Raw genomic sequence first — 25,693 nt, forward strand, 5'->3', positions numbered from 1 at the left:
TGCAACAAACAACACTACGAATTAAGTGGAGCTCAATATGCAACGAGTTGCATATTGACGAAACACCACATTCGAGTTATTTAGTTCGCTCTCGTTTAAGCTACCCAACAATATTAAATGTTATTAAACATGGCAAGGGGTGAAGCATAAGTAAACTAACTATTTAGGCAAGTTTAAATGAGGCCGGAACAACAAATAACAATTCCGGAAAATCCTCATGTCCATATTTTAGATTTGGTACTGTTCTGCCTAAAACCATATTTTACTGTTGTTAAACAGGAAAATAAAGTGCAACATGTTAATCTATGCATTTTCCTACCCCATTTACATATAAAGTTTATTTTAAATGGAGCTACGGTTATTTAGTTATGAAATAAATCATTTTAACATGTTATTTGAGCATATTTAAACAAACAGCATTTTAAAGATTTCAAACATGGATGAAAGCAGCATATTATGAAACTAGATGAAAAACTAAGCATTTTACATATATAAATTATTTACAAATGATGCACGGTTTGTGAGTTATTAAATGCATGATCTAGAGGGACTTTTCTACAAATCTGTAAATCCTGGATAATTACTAAATTCGCAGAGACAAGGAAAAAAACACATGCGGGCCGAATATGCAGGCTGGGCCAATAGTGCACAGGAGAGGGGGCTGTGCTATGCTCACATTGGGCCAACAGGCCGGCGGGGAAGCAGAGGGACGAGCGGTCGAGGCAGAGGCGCGGTCAACACGAGAGCCTGGCGAGCGAGCTGCTTCTCGTTACTGAAGAACAAAGGCAGCAGCAGGTTCCTGACGACGGACTTGGCGCTAGCGAGCGAGCGGGTCAGCGAGACAGGGTTGGTCAACGCGAGCGAGGCGCTCGATCTGGAGCAGGGGAAGCAGAGGGCGGCGACGCTGTGGACTTGGCGGGGCGACGGCTCCCTGGTGGCGACGTGCAGCTTCAGGTTCGGGCGGCCATGGCGGGGAGGCGCTCCGGGAAGACGATGGCGGCGGGCGGAGGCGACCTCCGGTGACGTGGGAGAGGCGAGGGAGGCCGGACGGAGCAACGGATCCAGGCGATGGGGCGGTGGTGAAACTCCTAGGCCATGGCGGCCTCCTTCGGTTCCCTGTCCAAAACGAGAGAGAGAGAGATGAATACAGAGGGAGGAAGAAGAACGAGGGAAGGAGGCGGGGCATGGCGCTAGACCTGTGGCCGCCGGCGGCGACGCTTGCAGGGAGGTCCGACGAACTGGGGAACGGATCCGGGCGGCGAGGAGCTCCTGTGCAGCACGGGTGCCCGCCTCCTGGTGGCTTGCACGGGCTGCAGGAGGGAGGCGGGGGGTCGCGAGGCCAAGGCAGGGGAACGGCAAGGCGGTGGTTGCCCCTGGGATCGAGCCGAGGAGGGAGAGGAGGCACGGCCTCGGGCGTCTGGAAAACGGTGAGGACGACCGGAGCAGAGGAGGAGGAGACGCGCTGGCGTGGGGAGGCTCGGGGTTGGGCTGTTGCTGCGGGCTCGAGGAGAAACAGAGGAGGCCGCGAGACGAGGTGGCTCTAGTCGTCGGTGGAGCTTGCTCCGGCGGCGCGGGCGATGGAGGTCAAGGGAGGAAGGTGGTGGTGGCCTTGCGGGTGGCTGCTGGTTGGATGGATGGATCGACGGAGAGCAGTGGCTGGGCGCGGAAGGAGATGGGCAGGTGGGTGGATCGGGGGGATCCCGAGGAAGATGCGGGAGAGAGTGGCGGCGGCGGCTAGGAGTATCCCTAGAAATTAGGGATTTGGTCTCGGTTTAGACTAGTATATATAGCGAGTGGGTTAGGTTAGGGGCTATCTTCTCCCTCCGATCGTAATCGGGCAGACGAAAAAAATAGGCTAGGGAGAGTCCAATAAAGAACCGAAGATACTTTCGGGATGTTAGGGGATGATCCGGACCCATCGGTAACAACAACCCGGGTCGGGTTCGGGACAATTTTCGGACGCGCGCGAGGGGTGGTCTGAGAGGGGTCGACAAAGACAAAGTGTCTGACAAAAGGCCCCGGAGAAGACAAGAGAGAAAACGAGGAGCAACGTTGCAAGTGAGGTTGGTCTCGAAACGGTCAACGAAAGCAAGGGGGGACGCGGCAACTATGAGCGGATGCAAGTTTTATGAAAACATGCGGACGCAATGCGAATGATGCCATGATGAAATGCAACCAACAAATAAATACACACAACGATAACGAAAAAACATGGAAGCCGTCTGGAGCGTCGGTCTCGGGGCGTTACAACAGATCGGATGACGGCGGCGCGTTGGTGTTGTTTCCTCCTTGGGGGCGTCATTCTTGGAGGCGTTCACGGGATCGAGGGACCAGTGGGCGGCTTTTTGGTGGAGCGGTGCTTCATCCTACACATTGATGACGGCGGATCTTGGCGGCGTGACGCAGTGGAGACTCGGTGCCCGATGCGCGATGATGGACTCGCGCAGGAGGTGGTAGTTGTCTGGCGTCATGGTGGCGTCGATGACAGAGTGGCCTGACAAGGTAGAAGTCTCAATATCTGCTCTGAAGACGGACCTGTGGAGGATGGCGGCGGTGACACTTGTGAGTGCGTCAGACCGGTTTATGCCCCAGACCCGGTATATGGCTCGGCTGGGGCTTCTGGCTTTTGATGATAGGATTAGGTGAGTGGTCTGGATATTTGGCCCAGCTAGCACCCCTTCATCATATGGATAGGAGTAGTGGCATATGTAGCCAAGATGGTGGATTCGGACATATTGTTGTAATACTTTGTAAGGTCCTCGAGAATAATCAATAAAGTGGCCGCATGCATCTCCCAGATGCAGAGGCTGGGGTCCTCCTCCTTTTCTAAAAAAAATCTACTTGTGAACAGCCTTGCGACGTGCTCCTCACAGAGCCCATAAAGTGACCACAGACCTGGTGAATTCCTCCTGCGACAGTGACTCGTTCATAGAGAAGAGCCATGTCTTGGCGTGTCATCCACATTTGAACTTAGCCGATCAACAATAGGTTGTGTTGATAATGCCCACATATTTCTTGACACTGAACAGTTCAAAAGAGCATGCCTCCAAGTGTCTTTCGCCCCACACAGGCAGCATGAACTGAAAGTGGACATGTTACGGTGGTTAAGAAGAGATGCCATTGGAATGAGTGTTGGGCTAGCCTCCATAAGAAGTTCTTTAATTTTGATGGGACGTTGATGAGATAGACAAATTGATAATGGTACACCAAGGTGTATCCTCGTGAAAATGTCAAACGTTGAGTCAAACATGTCGGATTTTGGACAATAATGCTACATCTATGTAAAACGTTACGAAAACTAACGTAACCTGTCTAAACTAAATCCTCTCCCCCCTGATTTTAAGCGGGGGTGGCCCCTTCCTCCCCTCTGTCCAATCCCAGCCCACCACGTTGCTATTACGTTAGTTTACGTTTGTGTTTTAAGTAGATGTAGCATTACTCGATTTTGGAGGGAGGGGGGGCACCATATTTTCTGCTGCACATCACTCCCCACCGGTCCAGCGTGTGTGGCTTGTAGCACTGGATCTGGCCCTTGTTTCAAAATACAAGGGCCTGGATTCGCTCGAGGCTCCCAGCGGCGCGTGAGCAGCTAGCTGGCACCTACGGTTCGTCCCCGCCATCTGCGTGGGAGGGGCAGGTCGAAGCGGCAGCCTTTCCGCCTCGTCCTTGGCTCACACGTGTCCATCGACGACTGGCGCGCTATGACCTGGGCGCGGCGACGCACCAGCGTCACACGTCCTGATCTCTACCCGCCGTGTACCTACTCACTGACAGGATTCTCTCGCGCTTGTGTGCCCCTCTGTCATTGCGAGTGGGTTCGAAAACTCCGAGTCATATGGGTTCACTCCCGAGCGACGAGTTCGGGTGCACCGGGTCTATGCACGCGCAGGGGCAAGGCGCGGAGAGAGCACGGGCAGTGCACCAGCACCGGGCTCATCCACTCCACACCGCCCTCGCCTTCCCCGCCGCTGGGCAGCCCAGCCCAGGCTGAAAACCCCAGCTCCCCCCGCGCCGCACCGCACCGCAGAGTTCTCCGCCTCTCCGGCGTCGCTTCCACCCCGCGAGCGCGAGCGACAGCGAGACCGGCCGGACTGGGCCATGGCGGCGGCTCCGTTCGTCTACTGCGCCCCCTCCGACGGCGGCCGCACCGGTACGTCCCCCCTCCCCCCTTCGGTTTGCTCCCGCGATCATCCCTTCCTCTCCTCCTCTCTCTGCGGCTGCATTCCTGACCGAGATCGTACGTGCGCGCGTGTGTGCAGATGAGAACGCTCTCCTGATGGCGGCGCTCCACGGCAACCTCGGCCGCCTCAAAGGTAGCACTTTCTCCTCCTCTCCGCCATGCTCCTGTGCATTTTCCTCATTTCTGTTCTAGTCTAGTCATGCCATGCGCGTGCTGTGTCTGTGGGGTCGGAGGTTGTTCAGGCATGCTGCATTGCTGAGGCGCCTAACCATCCACCACCGCTTGTTCGGAAAATAGTATGCTTATCGGATTCTATTTTCTGTGTTGCCACGGGTGACTTGATTTGTCAGATGCTATGCTATGTATTGCTTGTTTTATTGCATTCACCATTTAGAAACATCAGCGTTAGATTAGCAACGATGAGTCCAAGCAATTTTATTATCTACTAGTAATTACAAGATTTCATACTTAGTCTCCCTCCTGAAATCCGGACGAGCATTCCGGTTAAAACAAAATTCAGAGGAGCAGTGTTTTTATCTTATCTTAACAAACCAGGGTGTTAATCTTGCATCTATTGATGATGGGACACGACTCTGTTTACAACCAAATTTGCAGTATAGTCAAGCACTCTAGATTCATATGTCGTCAAGAGTTTCACTGCATAACTGTGTCCATGAATGCATTAAATCGGTTCCTTTGGCCTCTGAGTCTGAGGTTCTTATGCATTGCATACATGTTTCCATTTTTTCTTTCGGTTTTCGATTTTGTTGATTCGGCTGTCTATTTCTGTAATGTGATGTTTGTTTCTGTGAGGAAAGATATTGTAAACAGTCTTACTCGGGGGAATGGTGGCCCATCGGCGATTTTTTCTTTCAACAAAGATGGAGTTGATGTGTTGCATGGTGCGGCATGTGGAGGCCATCTGGAGGTTTGCAAGTATTTGGTGGAGGAGCTTGGGGGAGATGTGAATGCTCCTGGAATTGGAAGCGTAGCTCTAGGTCTTTCTCTATTTCTTTCCCCATTTTTGGAATCGGTGGCTGCCATGCCAATGTTTTCCAGTATGCGATCGAGATTGTGTTGATATGTGCTTTTCTTACAGGTGCAACTCCGTTTATGATGTCAGCTCAGTCTGGTGATGTTCCCACTGTCAAGTATTTCCTTGATCATGGTGGTGATCTAATGAAAGCAGATGACAAGGGACGCACAATTCTCCACCATGCTGTCTCGGCAGGTTCTCCCCTTGATACGCGCATACATACATGATTTCTCCAAGATGGTCGTTTTACTAGATGTTATTTACTCTACTACACTTGGTTTGTTCATTGTTATGGCAAAACATGACTTACGGAATCATCTCGTTCACTACAGGATGCTGCAAGGTAACAGAGTTCCTCCTTTCAAAAGGGGTGCCAGTCGACATAGACTGTGGCCGTGGACCACCACTCTTCATGGCTGCTACAAATGAGCAGGATAAGACGCTGAAGATTTTATTGGACCACCATGCAAATGTATATAGCCTCCTCTGTTTCCTATTTCTGTTGATTCAGAGTTAATTTGGACAGATAATTGTTAGTTTGCCAACTAGTTAGATGATGTGGGCAAATATGTCTTGTCCTGGGGGTGTTTTGGTTGCTTGGAGTAAAACATACTTAGATACTGCAAATATGTTTTAGGTTTATGAAATTCAGTAGAGATCTTGAAGTGTGTTTGATTGATGGAGCAACCCATTTCAATCTTCGAACCAAACAAGCTTGTTAGGTCAGGATTAGGATTGGATTGTTCACTTACATTTTATCCCTCGAAAAAACCACCAAACACACCAGTAAATTATATGATGACATGCTTTTTTATTAGGAACTCTTGACTTTATCATGCCACCTGTGTTTCTTAATACAAAACACAATACTCTGCTTTCAGCCTAACATCATTATCAGCGGTGCTACTACTCCCCTGCTGAGTGCTCTTATTTACCGTTCATTGAAGTGCATGAAGCTACTCATTAAGGTGAGTATTCTCTTGATTATTAATCATAGCAATGTGTTGATTTTCCCTACTCTACCTTTATGTCATCACTGCGATGCTTATATGCTGATGTGCATTGAGATAACACTGAACATTCTATTGCATAATCCTCTTTACAGGCTGGTGCCGATGTTAATTGCAAGGCTTCCACTATGACACTTTTGGTGTTTGCTACAATGCAAGGAGGTTATACCAACTTCATTAAGTTTCTGTTGAAGGCTGGAGCTGATCCTAATATTCCCGATGATGTATGTTCCGTATATTTTCTGTATATTTTGCTGTCCTGGTATGCAGAATTTCACTATATACTATCAAATCTTCTGGTGATGCTATTATTCAAAGAAGCCATTTAGCAGTGAGTTTAGGTTGCTTTGTGCCGTTGACTAGGTGGGAAATTGACGCTTGTGCTTAGTTAAGTTGTGTTGACCTTTCATTCTAACAGTCTTTATCATTAAAAAAACCTATGTGGGCGACTTAGATATCACCTCATGGGAATCGAACTCTCGTGGTAGGGTGACCTCACTCCACATCCACCATTGATACAGCCCAATTCTCAATTCGTAACTGGGAGTATATAAGACCACCTAGGTAGTAGTATATGTATTCCTTTTTTATATACAAATATCAAGGTATTTAAAAAATATGCACTTTTGTGGTGTCTGAGTCTTGTGGTGTCACTAAAAACTCTTGTGGTGTCTGAGTCTCAACTTTGGCTGAAATGCCTCTCTTTGAAAACTTGCGTGCTGGCAGTTTGAATTGCTTAGCAATTTTATAATGCTTTTCGGGTAAATCCTTGTTGAAACATTTGATAATTTTTTTACATAGATCCTGGTTCCTTCCCACAATGTTAAAATTTTCTGCATCGAGAGTACATTACACAATGTTCACGTTCCTTTGCTATATATGTATCCTAAACAGTTGATGAGATACTGAGATATCAGTATGTACCATTCTGGGTAGCAGCATTTCTCCAATGACTCATGCAATACAAACTGAAATAAATTCACCTCTTTAGCTTAATTATGTGGTTCTTCATCCCAGCTGTTGGAATTCTCTCCTTGTTGAAATATTTGATAATTACAGTGATCCTGGTTCTTTCTGACAATATTATAATTATTTACATGGATTCTAAGTTATGAATGATCAGGTTCTTATGTTATCGCTATGGTTTACCTTTTTATTGATGTCTTAAATATTCGAAATAAGTGACATTTCTTTTTAATTTTCTTGCCCAGTTGGGTAGGTTACCAATAGAGCTTGCTGCATTACGAGATTGCAAGGAAGAGGTTGAAATGTTGCTTCCTTTGACTACGCCAATTCCAACTGTCCCAAACTGGAGTATTGAGGGGGTAATTTCCCATGTGAAAAATGAAGATAAAAAACCAATGGTATGTTATTTTGATATTTTCTGTTCTTATGTCGTTTCCATATTGAATATTGCTTTGAAAACTAAGCCATCGTTTTGTTCTTCAGTCCTGAAATCTGTCCGTTCAGTATTATTGTAAGCTCTGGTTACTATGTAGACAAGACCACATTATGGGGTTTTCTTAGGATAAACCACCAACTTTAATTTGGAAGGGTCATGATTGTAATGAATAGAAAATGCTAACCAAATTCTGTTTTTATGTTGGATAACTGGTAGAAATGACTGAGGAAAATAGTACTGCTGCTTCCAGTGTTCAAAAGTACAAACACCTTACACCTGATAAGATCAACTCTTAAGATAAGGCAATTGGTGTACTCTTTGTGAAATGATAGTTGCATATAGATTGTATGGCAGTCTCAGTTCAAGGAACTGCCATTAACTTATCATTATTTAGAGCGCTGAAGCAAATCTTGAAATACTGTAGATTAGTTAGGGCTGTCTGGTACAGGAATATTGAATGTTGCTCATAGTCATGGATCTCATAGCGTGGTTGTGAAGTACACCAGCATCATGTACAGACTGTGCTACTTGTTACTCCCTCCGTTCGGAATTACTTGTCGCGAAAATGTATGTATCTAGAACTAAAATACGTCTAGATACATTCATTTCTGCGACGAGTAATTCTGAACGGAGGGAGTAGTATAGTAGTAATAATGTCTCATGAACAATATATTTTAGTTAAGTACCACACTTGTTCTAAAATTATGTTGCACTTGCAAGCACATACGCAGTGTTTTCCCCTTGGTTATTTCCGTGAAAGATAAAACACCTTGATCTCTGCTCATGTCCCCATGTTTCCTATTGCCTGCCATCTACTTTGCGCTGCAGGCCCCACTTGGTGTTTTCATAGATTGTAACATTGTTCTAACTTTCCCCCGCAAAAGAAAGACATTGTTCTAGCTTTAGCGACATCATTTAGTGGTAAAGAAAAGGATAACGGTGTTCTAGTACTAGTTGCATGCTTCTTTTGAAGAAGACACAAGTGGCTTATGTTCCTCCATTTTCGTTGCATTTCCTATACCTATAATTGCAGAGGAGTTCTTTTAAGACCTTGACTCTGTGCTTCCGACCAGTAACAATTTTCTCCATTTGATGTGGCATTTGCCGTATGCATGCATGCAGCATAATTATGTGAAAGAGCTTGCCACCTAGATAGTAAGCTATGTAGAATGTTGAACACAAGGGTTGCTGATTTTCTTTTTTGTGATGGAAATTATCATAGTAGATGATGATTACTTCTAGAATTCAAATATCCATTTCATGTTTATTTTACTTATTGTCTAGGAGCAACGGCACCGTGAAAGAAGACAACGTTTGCTCAAGTCACAGGCTGATACAGCATTCAAGCTGAAGGAGTATAAGATGGCATCAGAGTGTTATGGTCTGGTAAACCTCTTGCACTTAATCTATGATGGTTTAGAAGATAATTTTTGTGTGTTAACAGGGATCTAGTTGGAGAGCTTTTTTTTCTTTTCTATCTAGGTTTCTTATTATCTAACCTTAAAATATCTGACCATTTTTAATGTAAAATATGAGCTTTGATTGTCGAAAAACAGTGTAATTGACAATGAATAATAGGACTGGGACATGATGTATTGCTTATTAATTTGCCATGTCTGATTTCACGTTATTTGTCACTGACTGAAACTAATCTTCACTCTATAATTTTTTGGGACTGATCTTCACTGACAGAGATTAATATGCATACTACTAAGCAAATTTGACTTCACTTTAGAAACTTATATTGGCATCATCTGCGCATGTTAGAAAAAACAGAGTACTTCCATGAGAAGTTATTTTTCTCCTTGTCAGCTAATATGAATCTTTGATATGTTTGTCTACTGCCTCTGTTAATGTGTGTGGTGTGCCATCAAACGGTTGTACCCAAACTGATTATAAGTAGGTACATGTAAATTGAACAAGCCAATCAATCTAGTTAGAGAATGTGTTCCAACTCCATCTGCAGTATTAAGTTTTGAGAATAATATTTGGATGACCACCTTTTGACCGTAGGCAATAGATCATGGAGAGAGTGCAACACTGTATGCAAACAGAAGTGTTTGTAAACTGCTCTTGGGCGATGGTGAAGGGTCTTTGTCAGATGCTCTCAGGTGCAGAATGCTCCGGCCTGATTGGGCAAAAGCTTGCTACCGTCAAGCTGCAGCTCATATGCTACTCAAGGTGCCCTCTAGCTTGCCAGTGGAGGACCTTGATTCTTGATTGTTCCACTACAGCACAGGTTGCAAGTACAAAGTTAGGGATTTCAGAGAACCTTTGCATGAGCTGCTAGTACACGAGCAACATTATTACCAGCCCTTGGGCAACAGCCTACATTAACCGGATCAAAGTACACATTCAGCAAATGCTTGACTTCCTGAAAAATAAATCCACGTGTCGCCAAATCATAACATTGCTCGTTGTAACACGTTTAAGCACTAGGCAATCTGTCTCGGTGATGATGTGCCACAAGCCTAGTCCCGCAGCTCACAAATTGCCTTCATGAACGCCGAGACCTCCGCTTGCAGAGCATCCTGCCTCTCCTACACCTTCATCTTCATTTCCGATCACAGACCCCGAGCCTCCCATTGAAGTGCCTATATCAACATTAATTTTAAGAAAACGGTGGAGGAGGAGTCCACTTTTTCTGTTCTTTCTGAGCTGCGGGACTAGGCTTGGGTCAGCACATCAAATAGCAGACTGCGCCGGCTCCTGACGCTACGTTAGTCCCTGGGAGTGGCGAGGGTCACACAGAGAGCAGAGTGCGCCATCATGAACTAGTCCATGTTTTATTATGCATTCAATCAATTTGCTCAATTATTGAAAATGCAAAAGCACTCATCCAAAATAAAAGTAATTGCATACGGCAAGTAGAATCCACAGGCAAGACGAGAAAATTTCATACAAAGTCTCGTTGTAGCAGTCTGCAGTTTCGCATGAATTTCAAATCAAGACACAAGGATTAGAAGTTCCTGCTAGCTCCACTTCAGTGAAAAGTAGAACATGTTCCAGCCTGCGCCCGCCCGCACCTCACTGCTCACCTTCGCCTGAAGAATTCTTCATGAGCTCCCTAGCCTTCCTGCAAGAAATTCAGCCCGATGGAATGGAAATGTCAGCGCTAACAATAGTCCCTAAATATGCAACTCAATGACTACATGATTCCTCTTTCTAGGGCTGACATAGTCACTAATGGCAGTCCTAGACGTTACTGAACCACAAGTGCCGCATAAGAAAAAGTTCTTCAGAGTTGTGCGCTAATGGCATTCTACGTGTATAGTCAAGTATGCAACTGCTTCAGGTCACTAGCTATAAAGTAATTTGCTAGCCTAAACCCATGCATACTTGCATTTGGAAGACACGGAAAAGAGATGAGCAAAGAGAGAAGGTTACCGTAGTTCACCCTCAATTTCAGCATTTCCAGGATCCAGATCTTGTGCATCCAAGAAAGCATTACAGGCTTGTTCATACTCCTGGGTGCATGGCAAATCAAGGAATCTGACCAGAATGTAAGATTAATATGTAAATAGTGAACACACTGGCAAGCTAGATTCACCTTGAGTAGCATGTGAGCTGCACCTTGACGATAGCAAGCTTTTGCCCAATGAGGTCGCAGCACTCTGCACCTGAGAGCATCTGACAAAGCACCTTTACCATCACCCATGAGCAGTTTACAAAGACTCCTGTTGCAATACAGTGTTGCACACTCTTCATGACATATTGCCTATGGTCAAACATGAGAGGTCATGAAAATATTATTTTCAACTTAAAATCGCCATATACAGGAGTTTTATTCAACACTTATTTATGGACAAGTAGAAAACCGTGTAAAAACTTTACTACTAAGTAATACCACAGAATGGAGTTGTGGAACACATTCTCTTACTAGACTGATTGGCTTGTTCAATTTACATTTACGGTCAATTTGAATATGTAGTTAACAATCCTAAGTAGACATCATCACATCAGACGCAGACAGTGGGCAACCAACAAAATTTCATATTAGCTGAGAAAAAATAAATAAGTTTTCATGGAATGTGGAGATATAAGAAGTCAAACAAAGAATGTCAAATATGTTCTCAAGTGAAGTCAAATTTACTTAATATGCATGATCTACGTCGGTTAAGATTAGTCCAAATGAGTGACCAATCAAGTCAAGTACATACATGGCATACTAACAAGTTATCTCTAGATCGCTACCTACCATATACATGTGACCCATTATTGGTTATGCCATGTCCATAATGATATGAGTTGAGAACCAGTCAAACATTGTTTTTATTCATTAATTGCCACCCCCTAAATGGGCACCCCAAGAGAAATTTCTTTCATTCTACCACATAATCATTAAGATGCGTGAATTTCATCACATTCTTAAAGTAAGGTTGCTTCAAATTATATTAATCTAGATGGATCTAGCTCAGATCTAGTTGTAATTTTAGTCGGTCTTCAATCAGATATATTCATGGCCACATACACAACACTACATTTAAAACACATGGAGCTCATGGAATCATTGTCCCCCAGTTACACGTTTCTTTTCAGGATCATCAGATAATATATATTTTTCTGTTTTTGTGCCATTCCCAGCTGACATGTTACATTGAAAAAAACTGTTTGATACCCGAAGTGGTTAATAATGTAAATTACTATATAGAGTATATAGTAAGAAACCTAATTGGTTAGAAAAGAAACTGATTTTAATTCAGTTCCCATTGACAGCAAAAACTTACTCATCTAAACCATCATAGCATAAGTGGAAGAGGTTTACCATATCATAGAACTGTGATGCAATCTTATACTCCTTCTGCTCGAATGCCGCATCAGCTTGTAACTTCAAGAATTTTTTTTCTCCTTTGATGGTCCCTTAGCTCCAGGACGATACATAATGAAACAGGAATTAAATGTTCGAATTGCGGAAATAATCATCATTCACTGTGATGATTTGCTCGAATGCCCTAAGGCTATTTTCTCAAAGAAGTATGCTATTATATATAGACCATCCTTTTCTTTATCATGGATTATTGTCGTGAAAGTCAGAACAATGTTACAATCTACCAAACACCAGGTGTGGCCTGCAGTGCACAGTAGATGGCAGGCAACATGAAACATGAGAATATGAGCACAGATCAAGGTGTTCCTTCTTTCACAGAAACAACCAAGGAGAACACATTGCAATGTGCTAGCCAGTTAGGTACTCCATCCGTCCGAAATTACTTGTCACTAATATGAATGTATCTAGATGTATTTTTAGTTCTAGATACATCCATTTCTATGACAAGTAATTTGGAACAGAGGGAGTACATAATGGGATAAAGGGCTCGGACATATACATGATAGATAGCATTTGCCCACACCTCAATAGAAAGGACTGCGACATAATTTATAGCTAGTATGCCACTTAAATAAAACATAATTGTTCATGTGACATTGTTACTAGATACTAATGAATAACACACCCTGCACATGATGTCGTGTACTCCCTCCATTCCAGAATATAAGGTGTATCTAATTCCGTGCAAGTCAAACTTGTGTCTGTGTTTGACCAAGATTATAGAATGAAGTATCGACATCTACAATACAAAATAAGTAAAATATGAAAATACTTCTCATGATGGATCTAATGATGCAAATTTGATACCGTAGATATTGATATATTTTTCCTAAAAACTTCAAACATGCATATGTTTGACTTTTGAAAAAACTAATACACCTTATATTTTGAAACGGAGTATTTTCTAACCATGCTATGGATCAATAAGACCATAACTATGAGCCATATCTAAGCATTCATGTATCAGAGAGCATCCAAGTATTCTCTACACATCATATGCTTATGACAGCTAACAGAACTGAGACTTGCCTAAAATTTACATGCAAATATCATTGTGGAAAGGGCACTGCAGTTATCCTATTTTAAGAGTCGATCTTATCAGGTGTCAGGTATTTGCACTTTTGAAGCTTGGAAGCAGAAGAACTCTTTTACTTTATGATTTTCACCTAGTTTGGATATCATTTTTTATTCATTGCAATTTAGGGTTTGTTTATATTATGTTCCATTAAGCTATAGTTGATAGTGCGTATCACACATCGTTCATGATGTCTATTCACTCTCAGCATGATCATATTACCCTTCTAATTAAATTATAGTTAGGTTTTCTAGGCTAGTCACCAGTAAAAAAAACTATCTTTATGATATATCCCAAGTTGGGAGACCTAAGATTACTCCAATAAATAACTCATGGTTCTATCAATGTACATATGGTGCCATGCATATAATGACCAGTTGACCATAGCTTATAATAACATTAATGGATAATAAATTTAGAGTTGAAGAACAAATAAAGGTTTAGCTTTCAAACAGTATCCAATATTAAAACAACATCAGAACAGACACAACATACCATTGGCTTTTTATCTTCAATTTTTGCATGAGAAACTACTCCCTCAACACTCTAGTTTGGGACATTTGGAATTGGGGAAGTTAAAGGAAACAGCATTTCAACCTCTTCCATGCAATCACGTACTGCAGCAAGCACTACCGGCAACCTACCCAACTGACCAACAAAAGAAAAGGTAACAGTTAATTATTTCAGAAAGTAAGAACGTCATTCAAGAAAGGAACTATTTAAAATATAGAAAAATAACATGAACATGATGTAAGTATAATCGATGTAAGAATCGTAATGAATACTAACAATAGGGATGAAGAACATGAACTTAACTAAAAAAACAATTTATTCTATTGTTTATTGCATGAATACATTTGAGAAATGTTGCTACCCAGAATGGTGAGAACTCAGTAGCTCATCAGCTGTCAAGTTATGCATGATATGCTTTCAAAAGGGAAAAAAATACTGATATATGTTGCAAACTTGTTGGATACAAGCAAGTAGCAACATTTTTATAATGTTATATGATGGAAGAGAATAGACATAGTCAACGACACAAAGCAACCTAAATTCATTCCCAAAACAGCTCACCAACATGATAAGAGGAGTTGCATAATAGTATCCCCAAAAGCTTTAATGGAGTATGGTGATACAGTCAGCAAAATATATAGAAAAAAATACAAACCATGCATCATCGAGGGTATTAGGATCTGCTCCAGCCTTCAACAGAAACCGAATGAAGTTGGTACAACCTTCTCGCATTGTAGCATATACCAATGGAGACATGGCGCAACCCTTGCAGTTAATATCGGCACCAGCCTGTGAAAAGGAATTATTCAATAGAATGTTAATGGTGGTATCTCCATGTATATCAGAGAGTATAGAGATGGTAGACTAAGCAAAGCAAAATACAACACATGAATGGACAAATAATCCCGAGAATTCTCACCTCAACGAGTGTCTCCATGCATTTGAGTGAACGCTGAGTAAGAGCCATAAACAACGGACTTCCCAAACTGGTGACAATGATATTAGGTGCCACTGGTTGTGTTTCACTACTCAGTTTTGCCACTAGGAATTTTAACTGCTAAAAAAATACATCGTTTTGTTAGGCACAAGCTCAAAAATGCCACTGGACGCAATTACTGTCAGCTCTCTAATCTCATTTGCCATGTTATAATGACCAAAATACGTATAGACCAATATGTCAGCTCTTCCTCTATCTCACTACAATAAAGTGTGGGTCCCACTTGATCCCAACAACGTTCTTATTTTCCTATAAAATTATTCGCTTGCTTACTCTTGACAAGTGGGGTCCACACATATCATTGTGAGATACACATAGATGACATGTGGGTATAGAAGGATTTTCATCATATAACATGGTCAACGAGTTTGACCTGACAATAACTATGTCTAATGGCATTTTTGAGTAAACATCTAACAAAACGATGGCATTTTTGAGGAAGCATCTCATGGGACGATGGCATTTTTGAGGAGTTATAACTTCTAATGGCAAAACTGGGTAGTGGGACACAAATAGTGGCATAAATGATAAAAACCCAAAAGTATATGTGCAAATTAACTCTGAATCAAGAGAAATAAAAAAAGTGAAGGCCATATACATTTGCGTTGTGATCCAACAAAATCTTCAGTGTGTTATCCTTCCCATTTGCAGCAGCCACGAATGCTGGTGTTCCATGGCCATAGTTTATGTCGACTGGAACTACTTTTGAAAGGAGGAACTCTGTCACCTTGCAGCATCCTGTTGTAAACAAAAATGATCCCATAACTCATGTTCTGCCATAATAATTAAACATAGTGTACTAGAGTAGTAGAGTAAATAACTACTAGTAAATCTTAGTAAAAATAACCATCTTCAAGAAATCGTGTGTGTGTGTCAGGGAGAAGAACCTGCAGCCACAGCATGGTGGAGAACTGTGCGTCCTTTGTCATCTGCTTTCAATATATCACCACCATGATCAAGAAAATACTTGACGGTAGCAACATCATCAGACGAGGCTGACAACATAAATGGAGTTGCACCTGTGATAACACACATTGTCAGTGCAATCATAGATGTCATGCTAGCAATAATTGAAATGGCAGCCACCAGTTTTAAAAATGAAGAAAGGGATAGATAAAGACCCCCTAGAGCACCAGCTCCATATCCAGGAGCATTTACATCTCCATTAAGCTCCTCCACCAAATACTTGCAAACCTCCAGTTGCGCAAAACATGCCGCCGTGTGCAACACAGAATATCCTTTGATGTTGAAAGAAAAAATCGCCGATGGGTCACCCTTTTCTTTGGTAAGATTCTTTATAATACCTTCCCCAAAAGTAAACATAATCACATTATAGAAACAAATGGACCAATTAACAAGATAGAAGACAAAAAGAAAAGAAGCAAGCATGCGAAATGGACAACTACTTCATGAAGTTCAAGGGACCAATCTGAAGCATTGCTGGACAGCCATCCAGTAAAAAACTGAAAATACATGACAAAACACAACGTTTTAGAGTACTTCTACACTATGAATTGTGTATGTGGTGGACAGTTAGATCGTTTCATCGAAAGTTGTCACGTTTATACCATGATTTTTCAGCTGATCTATGTATATATGTGTCTGCTGAGTAGTGCACTGCAAACGATCTAGCCATGTGAGTGCGACGGTCGGTCCTAAAACTGCATGTCATGGACTCATGGTTGCCATCAGAAAAATACTAGTGTTGATGAGTACGGAAAAACATTGCATTCGTTACTGGATAGCAAACTGTTACAAGTAAAACATTCGACCAGAACTATGTTCGTATGACAGCTTATTGAAGATAAATGTACCGGAAGTCGGTGCCCGCTGTAACTATGCAAGATAACTCAGCGTCGCATCAACATGGACCAAAACAAAATCATACACGTGTGACGTGGCAGATTCAGTGCTATATTCAAGCAAATCTAATCGTCCATCGCTGCTAAGTGCTAACTCAAAGCCTATGTTTGTAACGCATTATCGCTGCTAAGTGGAAAAGAGGAAGGGGCTACCTTTGAGGAGACCAAGGTTGCCGTCGATGGCCGTGTTCATTAGATCCTTCTTAACTGCACGCGCGCGCGCGCACCATCGCCATTAGAAACGAAGCTGGGGTCAGGCAGAGGGGAACGAACGCCGGAGCGAGCAGTCAGGGGCTAGAGTCGACGTACGGTCATCGTCGGGGCGGTAGACGAGCGGCTGAGTCATGGCTCAACCCCGGCGATCTAGCTTGCCCGGCCCGCTCGCGGGGTGGAAGCTTCCGGAGGCGGCCATGAAGAACCCTGCGGACTGGCGGAGTGCGGTGCGGTGCGGCGTTGTTGGGGGGCTCTGGCTTTGGCCTGGACTCGGGTGAAGCCTTTGCGTATTGGTGCTTGAACTATGCTTTCAGTACGATATACTTCATATCGCACCATCCATGCCGAAGGCCAAACAGCAGTAGGCCGTTGGATTAGTCGTCGTGGCAGGATCGCACCATAAAACGACGTATGCGATCTATGCGCTGCACCGAGCCTTTTTCTAGGAACGGGAGAGTTTTATATTGATCCATTACCGGAATCTAGTTATACGCAGAGTGCCACGGACACTCGGCAAAGGGCCTATAACCGTCAGCAAAGCCTTTGCCGAGTGCTACACTCGGCAAAAGCCACCTAGCATACATCTCTCCGGCAAACAGGAATTTGTTGTGAGCCAGAGCATGCGCACTCGGCAAAGATTTTGTCGAGTGCCAAACAGTACAACTCAGCAAAATAAAGTGACTTTCACGTCGGCTGATTCCGCCAGCTATTTGCGGAGAGTGGCTCTCGGCAAAGCCGCCACAGCCAACTGCCAGCGTGCCACTTTGCCGAGAGCAGCTCTCGGCAAAGATCCGTTCCCAGACAACTTTTTACTGCTTTCTCCCTGATCCCTGCCACAAAAATTTATATACAATACACAAGCAAGCATTTCAAGTCTCAGTGCCTAACAACAAACTCACATAACCATTACATAAAATAGTTCACACGAACTTCTTTTGAGATGACAAGCTGGTAGCTCTTTAGTACAAATGCTTACTTACTAAACAATAAAGTGGTCAATGCATTTTTACATGCAACCACAAGATAAAAGTAACATCATAATTATGACAAAGTGAAGAAGAATTATCAAGTTCTTCCATCGACTAAACCCGATAAGTCGTTTCTGGCTAGCACATCCAGTCAACCCATCCACTGAACCCATTAATTCAGATTTTCTCTTCTGCTTAAGCACATACTGATTGTAATGATACTCTGCCTTCTCTCTGCTATTGAACGAGTCGTGGGAGCTGCCTTCCTAGTAAATCACTTGTTCATTGCATTCAGATCATGAATCATAGACTCCTGAACATCTACCTTTGTACACCGCATACCACTTCATCTACAAAGATAGAGAAAAAAGGTAGAGAAATAATGCAAGGTTAAAATAGCACATCATACATAATCCACGTAAGCGTTCATCACTCATACTACAATCAAAAGCATCGCAAGTGGCAATCTAAGAAATCCATATCAGCACCTACATGACTACATCACTAAATCAACGCCAAACTATCTAGGTGGACTACTCAGAGGTGTAGTCCGTGAAACTGATGATCGTGGAGTCAGAGCACGTTGGGGCATCCCCCACGGTGGAGGACCAAGCGTCGTCGGGAATGTACGTCGGTGGACTCAATGGCGTCGAGTCATCACATTCCTTACGTGGTGGGACCTTCTTCTCCTTGGTTGGGGGATTCTTCTTGGCCAGATCCTTAAAATACTTTATTAGGATCAGCTACGGGTTCTTCTCAATAAGCACCGCCAAGCGGTCCTCGGCGAGCTTCTCCTTGACCACGGAGTCAACCCTAATGGAAGATGCATCGTCGGAGGAAGCCATAGCCACAAAATCGATCGGTGCTAACACCTTTCATCACACAATGAAAAATAGCATAAGAATAAAACATCAAAGATTACTTCTAAGCAAATTAATCATGATGGACACTATCTCATGGATATTTCGACTTTCGGTGATGGTCGAGCTGGGCAAGTCCATCGTGCGTGAAAAATGTATATCACAGGACGAACTCGCCCAGGTCGACCGCCATCGGCAAAAGACGATTTTCTTCCTCCAATAACAACTCTCATCTCTCTCACGTATATATGGTGGAACTCTCTCTGCTGGTGGTATATATGGTGGACACTATCTCACGGATATTTCGACTTTCGGTGATGGTCGAGCTGGGCGAGTCCATCGTGCGTGACAAATGTATATCACAAGAAGAACTCGCCCAGATCGACCACCATCGTCAAAAGTTGATTTTCTTCCTCCAATAACAACTCTCATCTCTCTCACGTATATATGGTGGAACTCTCTCTGCTGGTGGTATATATGGTGGACACTATCTCACGGATATTTCGACTTTCGGTGATGGTCAAGCTGGGCGAATCCATCATGCGTGACAAATGTATATCACAAGAAGAATTCGCCCAGATTGACCGCCATCGTCAAAAGTTTATTTTCTTCCTCCATATAGCATCCATACGAACAACAAGAACTATTAGATGCATCAACAATTAATTATCTATACAAAAAATTAACAATTATCTACATTCATCCATACTTCTTTGCATCCATCTATGCATTCAGGCATACATACATACATCCATCTATATATTGATACATAACAAAAACTACCAAAAAAATTACTACAAAAAAAGTTCATGCATCAATCCATGCATTAATACATACATATATACATTCATACATCCATGCATCCATATAAAAATCCATGCATCCATCAATCCTTGCATCCATATAAAAATCCATGCATCCATACATACACTCATGCATAAATACAAGATCGGGGAGGGGGGATGAAGCTCACCGAGAGGGGGGTGGTGCTGGCAGGGTTGGGGGGTCCCCGGCGGGGTTGGGGAGGGAGGGCGTCGGCGGGGTCGGGGGCGTCAGTGTGGCGGGGGCCGTCGGTGGGGTCGGGGCGCCGGTGCGGAGGGCGCCGGCCGGGGCGGGGGGGGGGTGGGGCGTCGGTGGGGTGTGGTGGGGGGCGCCGGTGAGAAAGAGAGAGAAGTGAGAGAGAGAAGAGACCGTGCGGGGGGTTAAGTGTTCGCAGACTTTTACCGAGCGTCTGTCGGTGCGGCTCTCGATAAAGGTACGAGACCTAGATCTAGGTTTTACACCTTTTCCGAGAGAAACGCTCGGCAAAGGATAAAGCACACTCGGAAATGGCAAACATACGAAGAGTGGGACTCGAAAATGACACTCCTCCCTCATCCAATCAAGGCATAGGCATGCCACAAGGACATCACAAATGATTCCCCATGCCGCTACCCGACATGATTTCATGTGCCACCTTGTTGATCTGCAATTCCCGGCGATGGAACCCTAGCAGAGCAATAAATTTCTCGAATATTGTGTGCGTCACCGAAAATGCGAAGCCGTGGCACGTGCCATGCGGTTTCCTGCACAAACCGGACACGTTCCCTCTCGATACCTAGATACTAGCTCAGAGACGCTGCAATTTACAAGCGGCCTCAGGGGAGGCTTACTCGAAACGCGTCCAAACTTTTACCACACCCTACAGAGGCCCTGTGATGACACCGTGCCAGATCCCGAGCAATCCTACCATCGACATCACAAATAGTCCATATCCTTAACAAGGGTGTAATGAATACTGAAGGTTACTGCATCTGGACTATCCCACTATTTATATTGTTGCTCATCTGTAGGTGAGGTGGGACTAAAGTTTGATGGTGGCCTTATCTTTACCGAGAGCCACTCTCGGCAACTGTTCGTTTACCGAGAGCCACTCTCGGGTAGCCGAGTATAGCATGTGGCAAAACTAAAAGAATCATGGTTTCTTCGTGGCCAGCGTGTAGCTTGTGTATTTTGCATGAGAAAATTTGGAAATAGATGTAGTGGAAAAATTAAATTTTGCTCGCGGAAAAAAATATAGGCCGATAAATCCGAAAAAATACATCAGTCATCCATGCTCTCCAGTTGAAGAATATACACGATGAATACAGATGATAAATCATATCCATCCTTCATATCCCTCAAATAAAGTGCAAGGAAGACCCACGCTTGTGACAATCTAATAGATGAAGGTATTTAAGCAGGTGCAAGACTTGCTCGGGGGGCGAGGTGGGACTAAACTTTGATGGTGGCCTTATCTTTACCGAGAGTCACTCTCGGCAACTGCTCGTTTACCGAGAGCCATAGTGACTGTATGGTCTCTTAGTGACTGTATGGTCTCTTAGTAATGAGAGAAGACCGAAACTTACTGCGGTTGGACTATTGAACTATTTAAACATGTCATCTTGCTAGTCGGCAGGCGAGGTGGGACTAAATCTTTGCCGAGCGCCACTCTCGGCAAAGATTTGCAACCGTAACTGTGCCATTAGTCGATGCCGAATGTACCACGTGGCAAAACTTTGCCGTGTGTGGCCGGATGGTCCTCGGCAAATAGTGCCTTTGCCGAGTATAACCTGTTTGCCGAGCAATATTGTTGGCATTGTCATGTGTTTGCCGGCCTACTCCCTTTGCCGAGTGTGACTCTCGGCGTTCTTTACTTTGCCGAGTGCCCGTGTTTTGGCTCTCGGCGAAGACGCCGACACCCGGCATATATGAAAATTCCAGTAGTGATCCAACCCTCTGTGCTGCGCGGGGTGATGCTCTAGCCGATGTTGCTTCAACGATATTGGATCTCGTCTCAAAGGGTGAGTGGCTATTGCGGTCTTCAAAACCTGGTATGACTAGGGCGTTCGCAGGTGTCGCCTTTCTTTGCTGTTGGTTCAGTGCAATTTCCAATCTCCGGCCGGTGGCGTACAATCAGAGGAAGAAGACTAGTATGCTTTTTAATGTAATTTTATTTTGTATTGGTCGTTCTACATCCAGTTGCCTAACCATTGTACTGACATTTGTTTTCCTCGATATTAATCAGATCTAAGATGCCCTACCAGATGGCATGAGCGGTCATCTCAAGTTAAGTTATGACAAGTATTTGATGAAGAAGAGGAGGATAAAAAAATAGATCTAAGATACCCTTTAGGTGTCTTTGCTAAAAAAAAAATTCGTAGGGACACAACAGGTTCCAGGCCCTCGAGAATCATACATGATGACAGTATGTAGGAAGGATGAAGATTTCGCTAAAGTATGCACATCTCTATTCAACTCTCTCATTTCGTTGTCGAAAATGACCACCTATAATGAGTCCTTCCTGACTATTTCCTTTAAGACCTGGCCATAGCTAGCAAGTCTATTACCCAAATTAAAAAAATCAGGGATAAAACCAGGTTTTATTCATCAGACACCACAGAGTGTGGGATATATAGAGTTCGGGTCATGGGACTGACCAAGCCAGACGTGACGTCCCAGACCTAACAAAAATGAGATATTGACAACACGACTTTCAAAAGAAAATTACAATCAAATAAGGACGCTTGTAACTTAATCTCGCAAATTATGGCATGTCCAGGAGGTATGTTCTTATGTGCTCTTGCATCGTTTGTGGGTATTGAGTGTTTAGATAATCTCCATAGGAACATACACACCTTGGCGGGCACCTGAGTACTAGTGTACATGCCTGGGTAGGGTTTTTTTTTACGAGGCACTAGTAGAAAGCAGGGCTTACGTTCGGGCCAGGTAAGCCCATTAGTCCCGGTTCAGTCACAAACCGGGACCCAAGGGCCCATTGGTCCCGGTTCGTGAGGCCAGGGGCCTGCCGGGCCTCGTGGGTGTTGAGGATCGTTGTAGAAATTTAAAATTTTCTACGCATCACCAAGATCCATCTATGGAGTTTACTAGCAACAAGAAGGAAGGAGTGCATCTACATACCCTTGTAGATCGCGAGCGGAAGCGTTCAAGTGAACGGGGTTGATGGAGTCGTACTTGTCGTGATCCAAATCACCGATGAACGAGCGCCGAACGGACGGCACCTCCGCGTTCAACACATGTACGGAGCAGCGACGTCTCCTCCTTCTTGATCCAGCAAGGGGGAAGGAGAGGTTGATGGAGATCCAGCAGCACGACGGCGTGGTGGTGGAAGTAGCGGGGATCTCGGCAGGGCTTCGCCAAGCTCAGCGAGAGGGAGAGGTGTTACGGGGGGAAGAGGGAGGCGCCAGGGGCTGTGGTGCGGCTGCCCTCCCCCCCACTATATATAGGGCCCCTGGGGGGCGCCGGCCCTGGGAGATGCAATCTCCAAGGGGGGCGGCGGCCAAGGGGGGTGGCTTCCCCCCCAAGCCAAGTGGGGCGCCCCCCACCCCTAGGGTTTCCAACCCTAGGCGCAGGGGGAGGCCCAAGAGGGGGCGCCCCAGCCCACTAGGGGCTGGTTCCCTTCCCACTTCAGCCCATGGGGCCCTCCGAGACAGGTGGCCCCACCCGGTGGACCCCCGGGACCCTTCCGGTGGTCCCGGTACAATACCGGTGACCCCCGAAACTTTCCCGGTGGCCGAAACTGAACTTCCTATATATAATTCTTCACCTCCGGACCATTCCGGAACTCCTCGTGACGTCCGGGAACTCATCCGGGACTCCGAACAACTTTCGGATTTCTGCATACTATTATCTCTACAACCCTAGCGTCACCGAACCTTAAGTGTGTAGACCCTACGGGTTCGGGAGACATGCAGACATGACCGAGACGACTCTCCGGTCAATAACCAACAGCGGGATCTGGATACCCATGTTGGCTCCCACATGTTCCACGATGATCTCATCGGAATGAACCACGATGTCGAGGATTCAATCAATCCCGTATACAATTCCCTTTGTCAATCGGTACGTTACTTGCCCGAGATTCGATCGTCGGTATCCCAATACCTCGTTCAATCTCGTTACCGGCAAGTCACTTTACTCGTACCGTAATGCATGATCCCGTGACCAACCACTTGGTCACTTTGAGCTCATTATGATGATGCATTACCGAGTGGGCCCAGAGATACCTCTCCGTCATACGGAGTGACAAATCCCAGTCTCGATCCGTGCCAACCCAACAGACACTTTCGGAGATACCCGTAGTGCACCTTTATAGTCACCCAGTTACGTTGTGACGTTTGGTACACCCAAAGCACTCCTACGGCATCCGGGAGTTACACGATCTCATGGTCTAAGGAAATGATACTTGACATTGGAAAAGCTCTAGCAAACGAACTACACGATCTTTGTGCTATGCTTAGGATTGGGTCTTGTCCATCACATCATTCTCCTAATGATGTGATCCCGTTATCAATGACATCCAATGTCCATAGTCAGGAAACCATGACTATCTGTTGATCAACGAGCTAGTCAACTAGAGGCTCACTAGGGACATGTTGTGGTCTATGTATTCACACATGTATTACGATTTCCGGATAACACAATTATAGCATGAACAATAGACAATTATCATGAACAAGGAAATATAATAATAACCATTTTATTATTGCCTCTAGGGCATATTTCCAACAGTCTCCCACTTGCACTAGAGTCAATAATCTAGTTACATTGTGATGAATCGAACACCCATAGAGTTCTGGTGTTGATCATGTTTTGCTCTAGGGAGAGGTTTAGTCAACGGATCTGCTACATTCAGGTCCGTATGTACTTTACAAATATCTATGTCTCCATTTTGAACACTTCCACGAATGGAGTTGAAGCGACGCTTGATATGCCTGGTCTTCCTGTGAAACCTGGGCTCCTTTGCAAGGGCAATAGCTCCAGTGTTGTCACAGAAGAGAGTCATCGGGCCCGACGCATTGGGAATCACCCCTAGGTCGGTAATGAACTCCTTCATCCAGATTGCTTCTTGCGCTGCCTCTGAGGCCGCCATGTACTCCGCTTCACAAGTAGATCCCGCCACGACGCTTTGCTTGCAACTGCACCAGCTTACTGCCCCTCCATTCAAAATATACACATATCCGGTTTGTGACTTCGAGTCATCCAGATCTGTGTCGAAGCTAGCGTCGACGTAACCCTTTACGACGAGCTCTTCGTCACCTCCATATACGAGAAACATATCCTTAGTCCTTTTTAGGTACTTCAGGATATTCTTGACCGCTGTCCAGTGTTCCATGCCGGGATTACTTTGGTACCTTCCTACCAAACTTACGGCAAGGTTTACATCAGGTCTGGTACACAGCATGGCATACATAATAGACCCTATGGCCGAGGCATAGGGGATGACACTCATCTTTTCTCTATCTTCTGCCGTGGTCGGGCATTGAGCCGTGCTCAATTGCACACCTTGCAATACAGGCAAGAACCCCTTCTTGGACTGATCCATATTGAACTTCTTCAATATCTTGTCAAGGTACGTACTCTGTGAAAGACCAATGAGGCGTCTTGATCTATCTCTATAGATCTTGATGCCTAATATATAAGCAGCTTCTCCAAGGTCCTTCATTGAAAAACACTTATTCAAATAGGCCTTTATACTTTCCAAGAATTCTATATCATTTCCCATCAATAGTATGTCATCCACATATAATAAGAGAAATGCTACAGAGCTCCCACTCACTTTCTTGTAAACACAGGCTTCTCCATAAGTCTGTGTAAACCCAAACGCTTTGATCATCTCATCAAATCGAATGTTCCAACTCCGAGATGCTTGCACCAGCCCATAGATGGAGCGCTGGAGCTTGCATACCTTGTTAGCATTCTTAGGATCG

The 25,693-nt window shown here is 44.4% G+C and overlaps 1 protein-coding gene and 1 pseudogene across 1 annotated transcript; one reads left to right on the plus strand and one right to left on the minus strand.

The window, feature by feature from the left end:
- Positions 1 to 3,856: 3,856 nt before the first annotated feature.
- Positions 3,857 to 9,898, plus strand: LOC123077592 (ankyrin repeat and SOCS box protein 3). The gene is made up of 10 exons (XM_044499884.1): positions 3,857 to 4,150; positions 4,260 to 4,313; positions 4,999 to 5,178; positions 5,280 to 5,411; positions 5,549 to 5,688; positions 6,098 to 6,184; positions 6,322 to 6,450; positions 7,438 to 7,590; positions 8,913 to 9,014; positions 9,642 to 9,898. Exons 1-10 carry the CDS (start codon positions 4,099 to 4,101, stop codon positions 9,846 to 9,848), a joined length of 1,236 nt encoding a protein of 411 aa, XP_044355819.1. The 5' UTR covers positions 3,857 to 4,098; the 3' UTR covers positions 9,849 to 9,898.
- A 461-nt stretch (positions 9,899 to 10,359) lies between these two features.
- On the minus strand, positions 10,360 to 17,384 carry LOC123077593 (serine/threonine-protein phosphatase 6 regulatory ankyrin repeat subunit A-like; annotated as a pseudogene).
- Between the last annotated feature and the right edge of the window lie 8,309 nt (positions 17,385 to 25,693).

The sequence above is a fragment of the Triticum aestivum genome, chromosome 3D (assembly GCF_018294505.1).
Source record: "Triticum aestivum cultivar Chinese Spring chromosome 3D, IWGSC CS RefSeq v2.1, whole genome shotgun sequence".
Classification (NCBI taxonomy): domain Eukaryota; kingdom Viridiplantae; phylum Streptophyta; class Magnoliopsida; order Poales; family Poaceae; genus Triticum; species Triticum aestivum.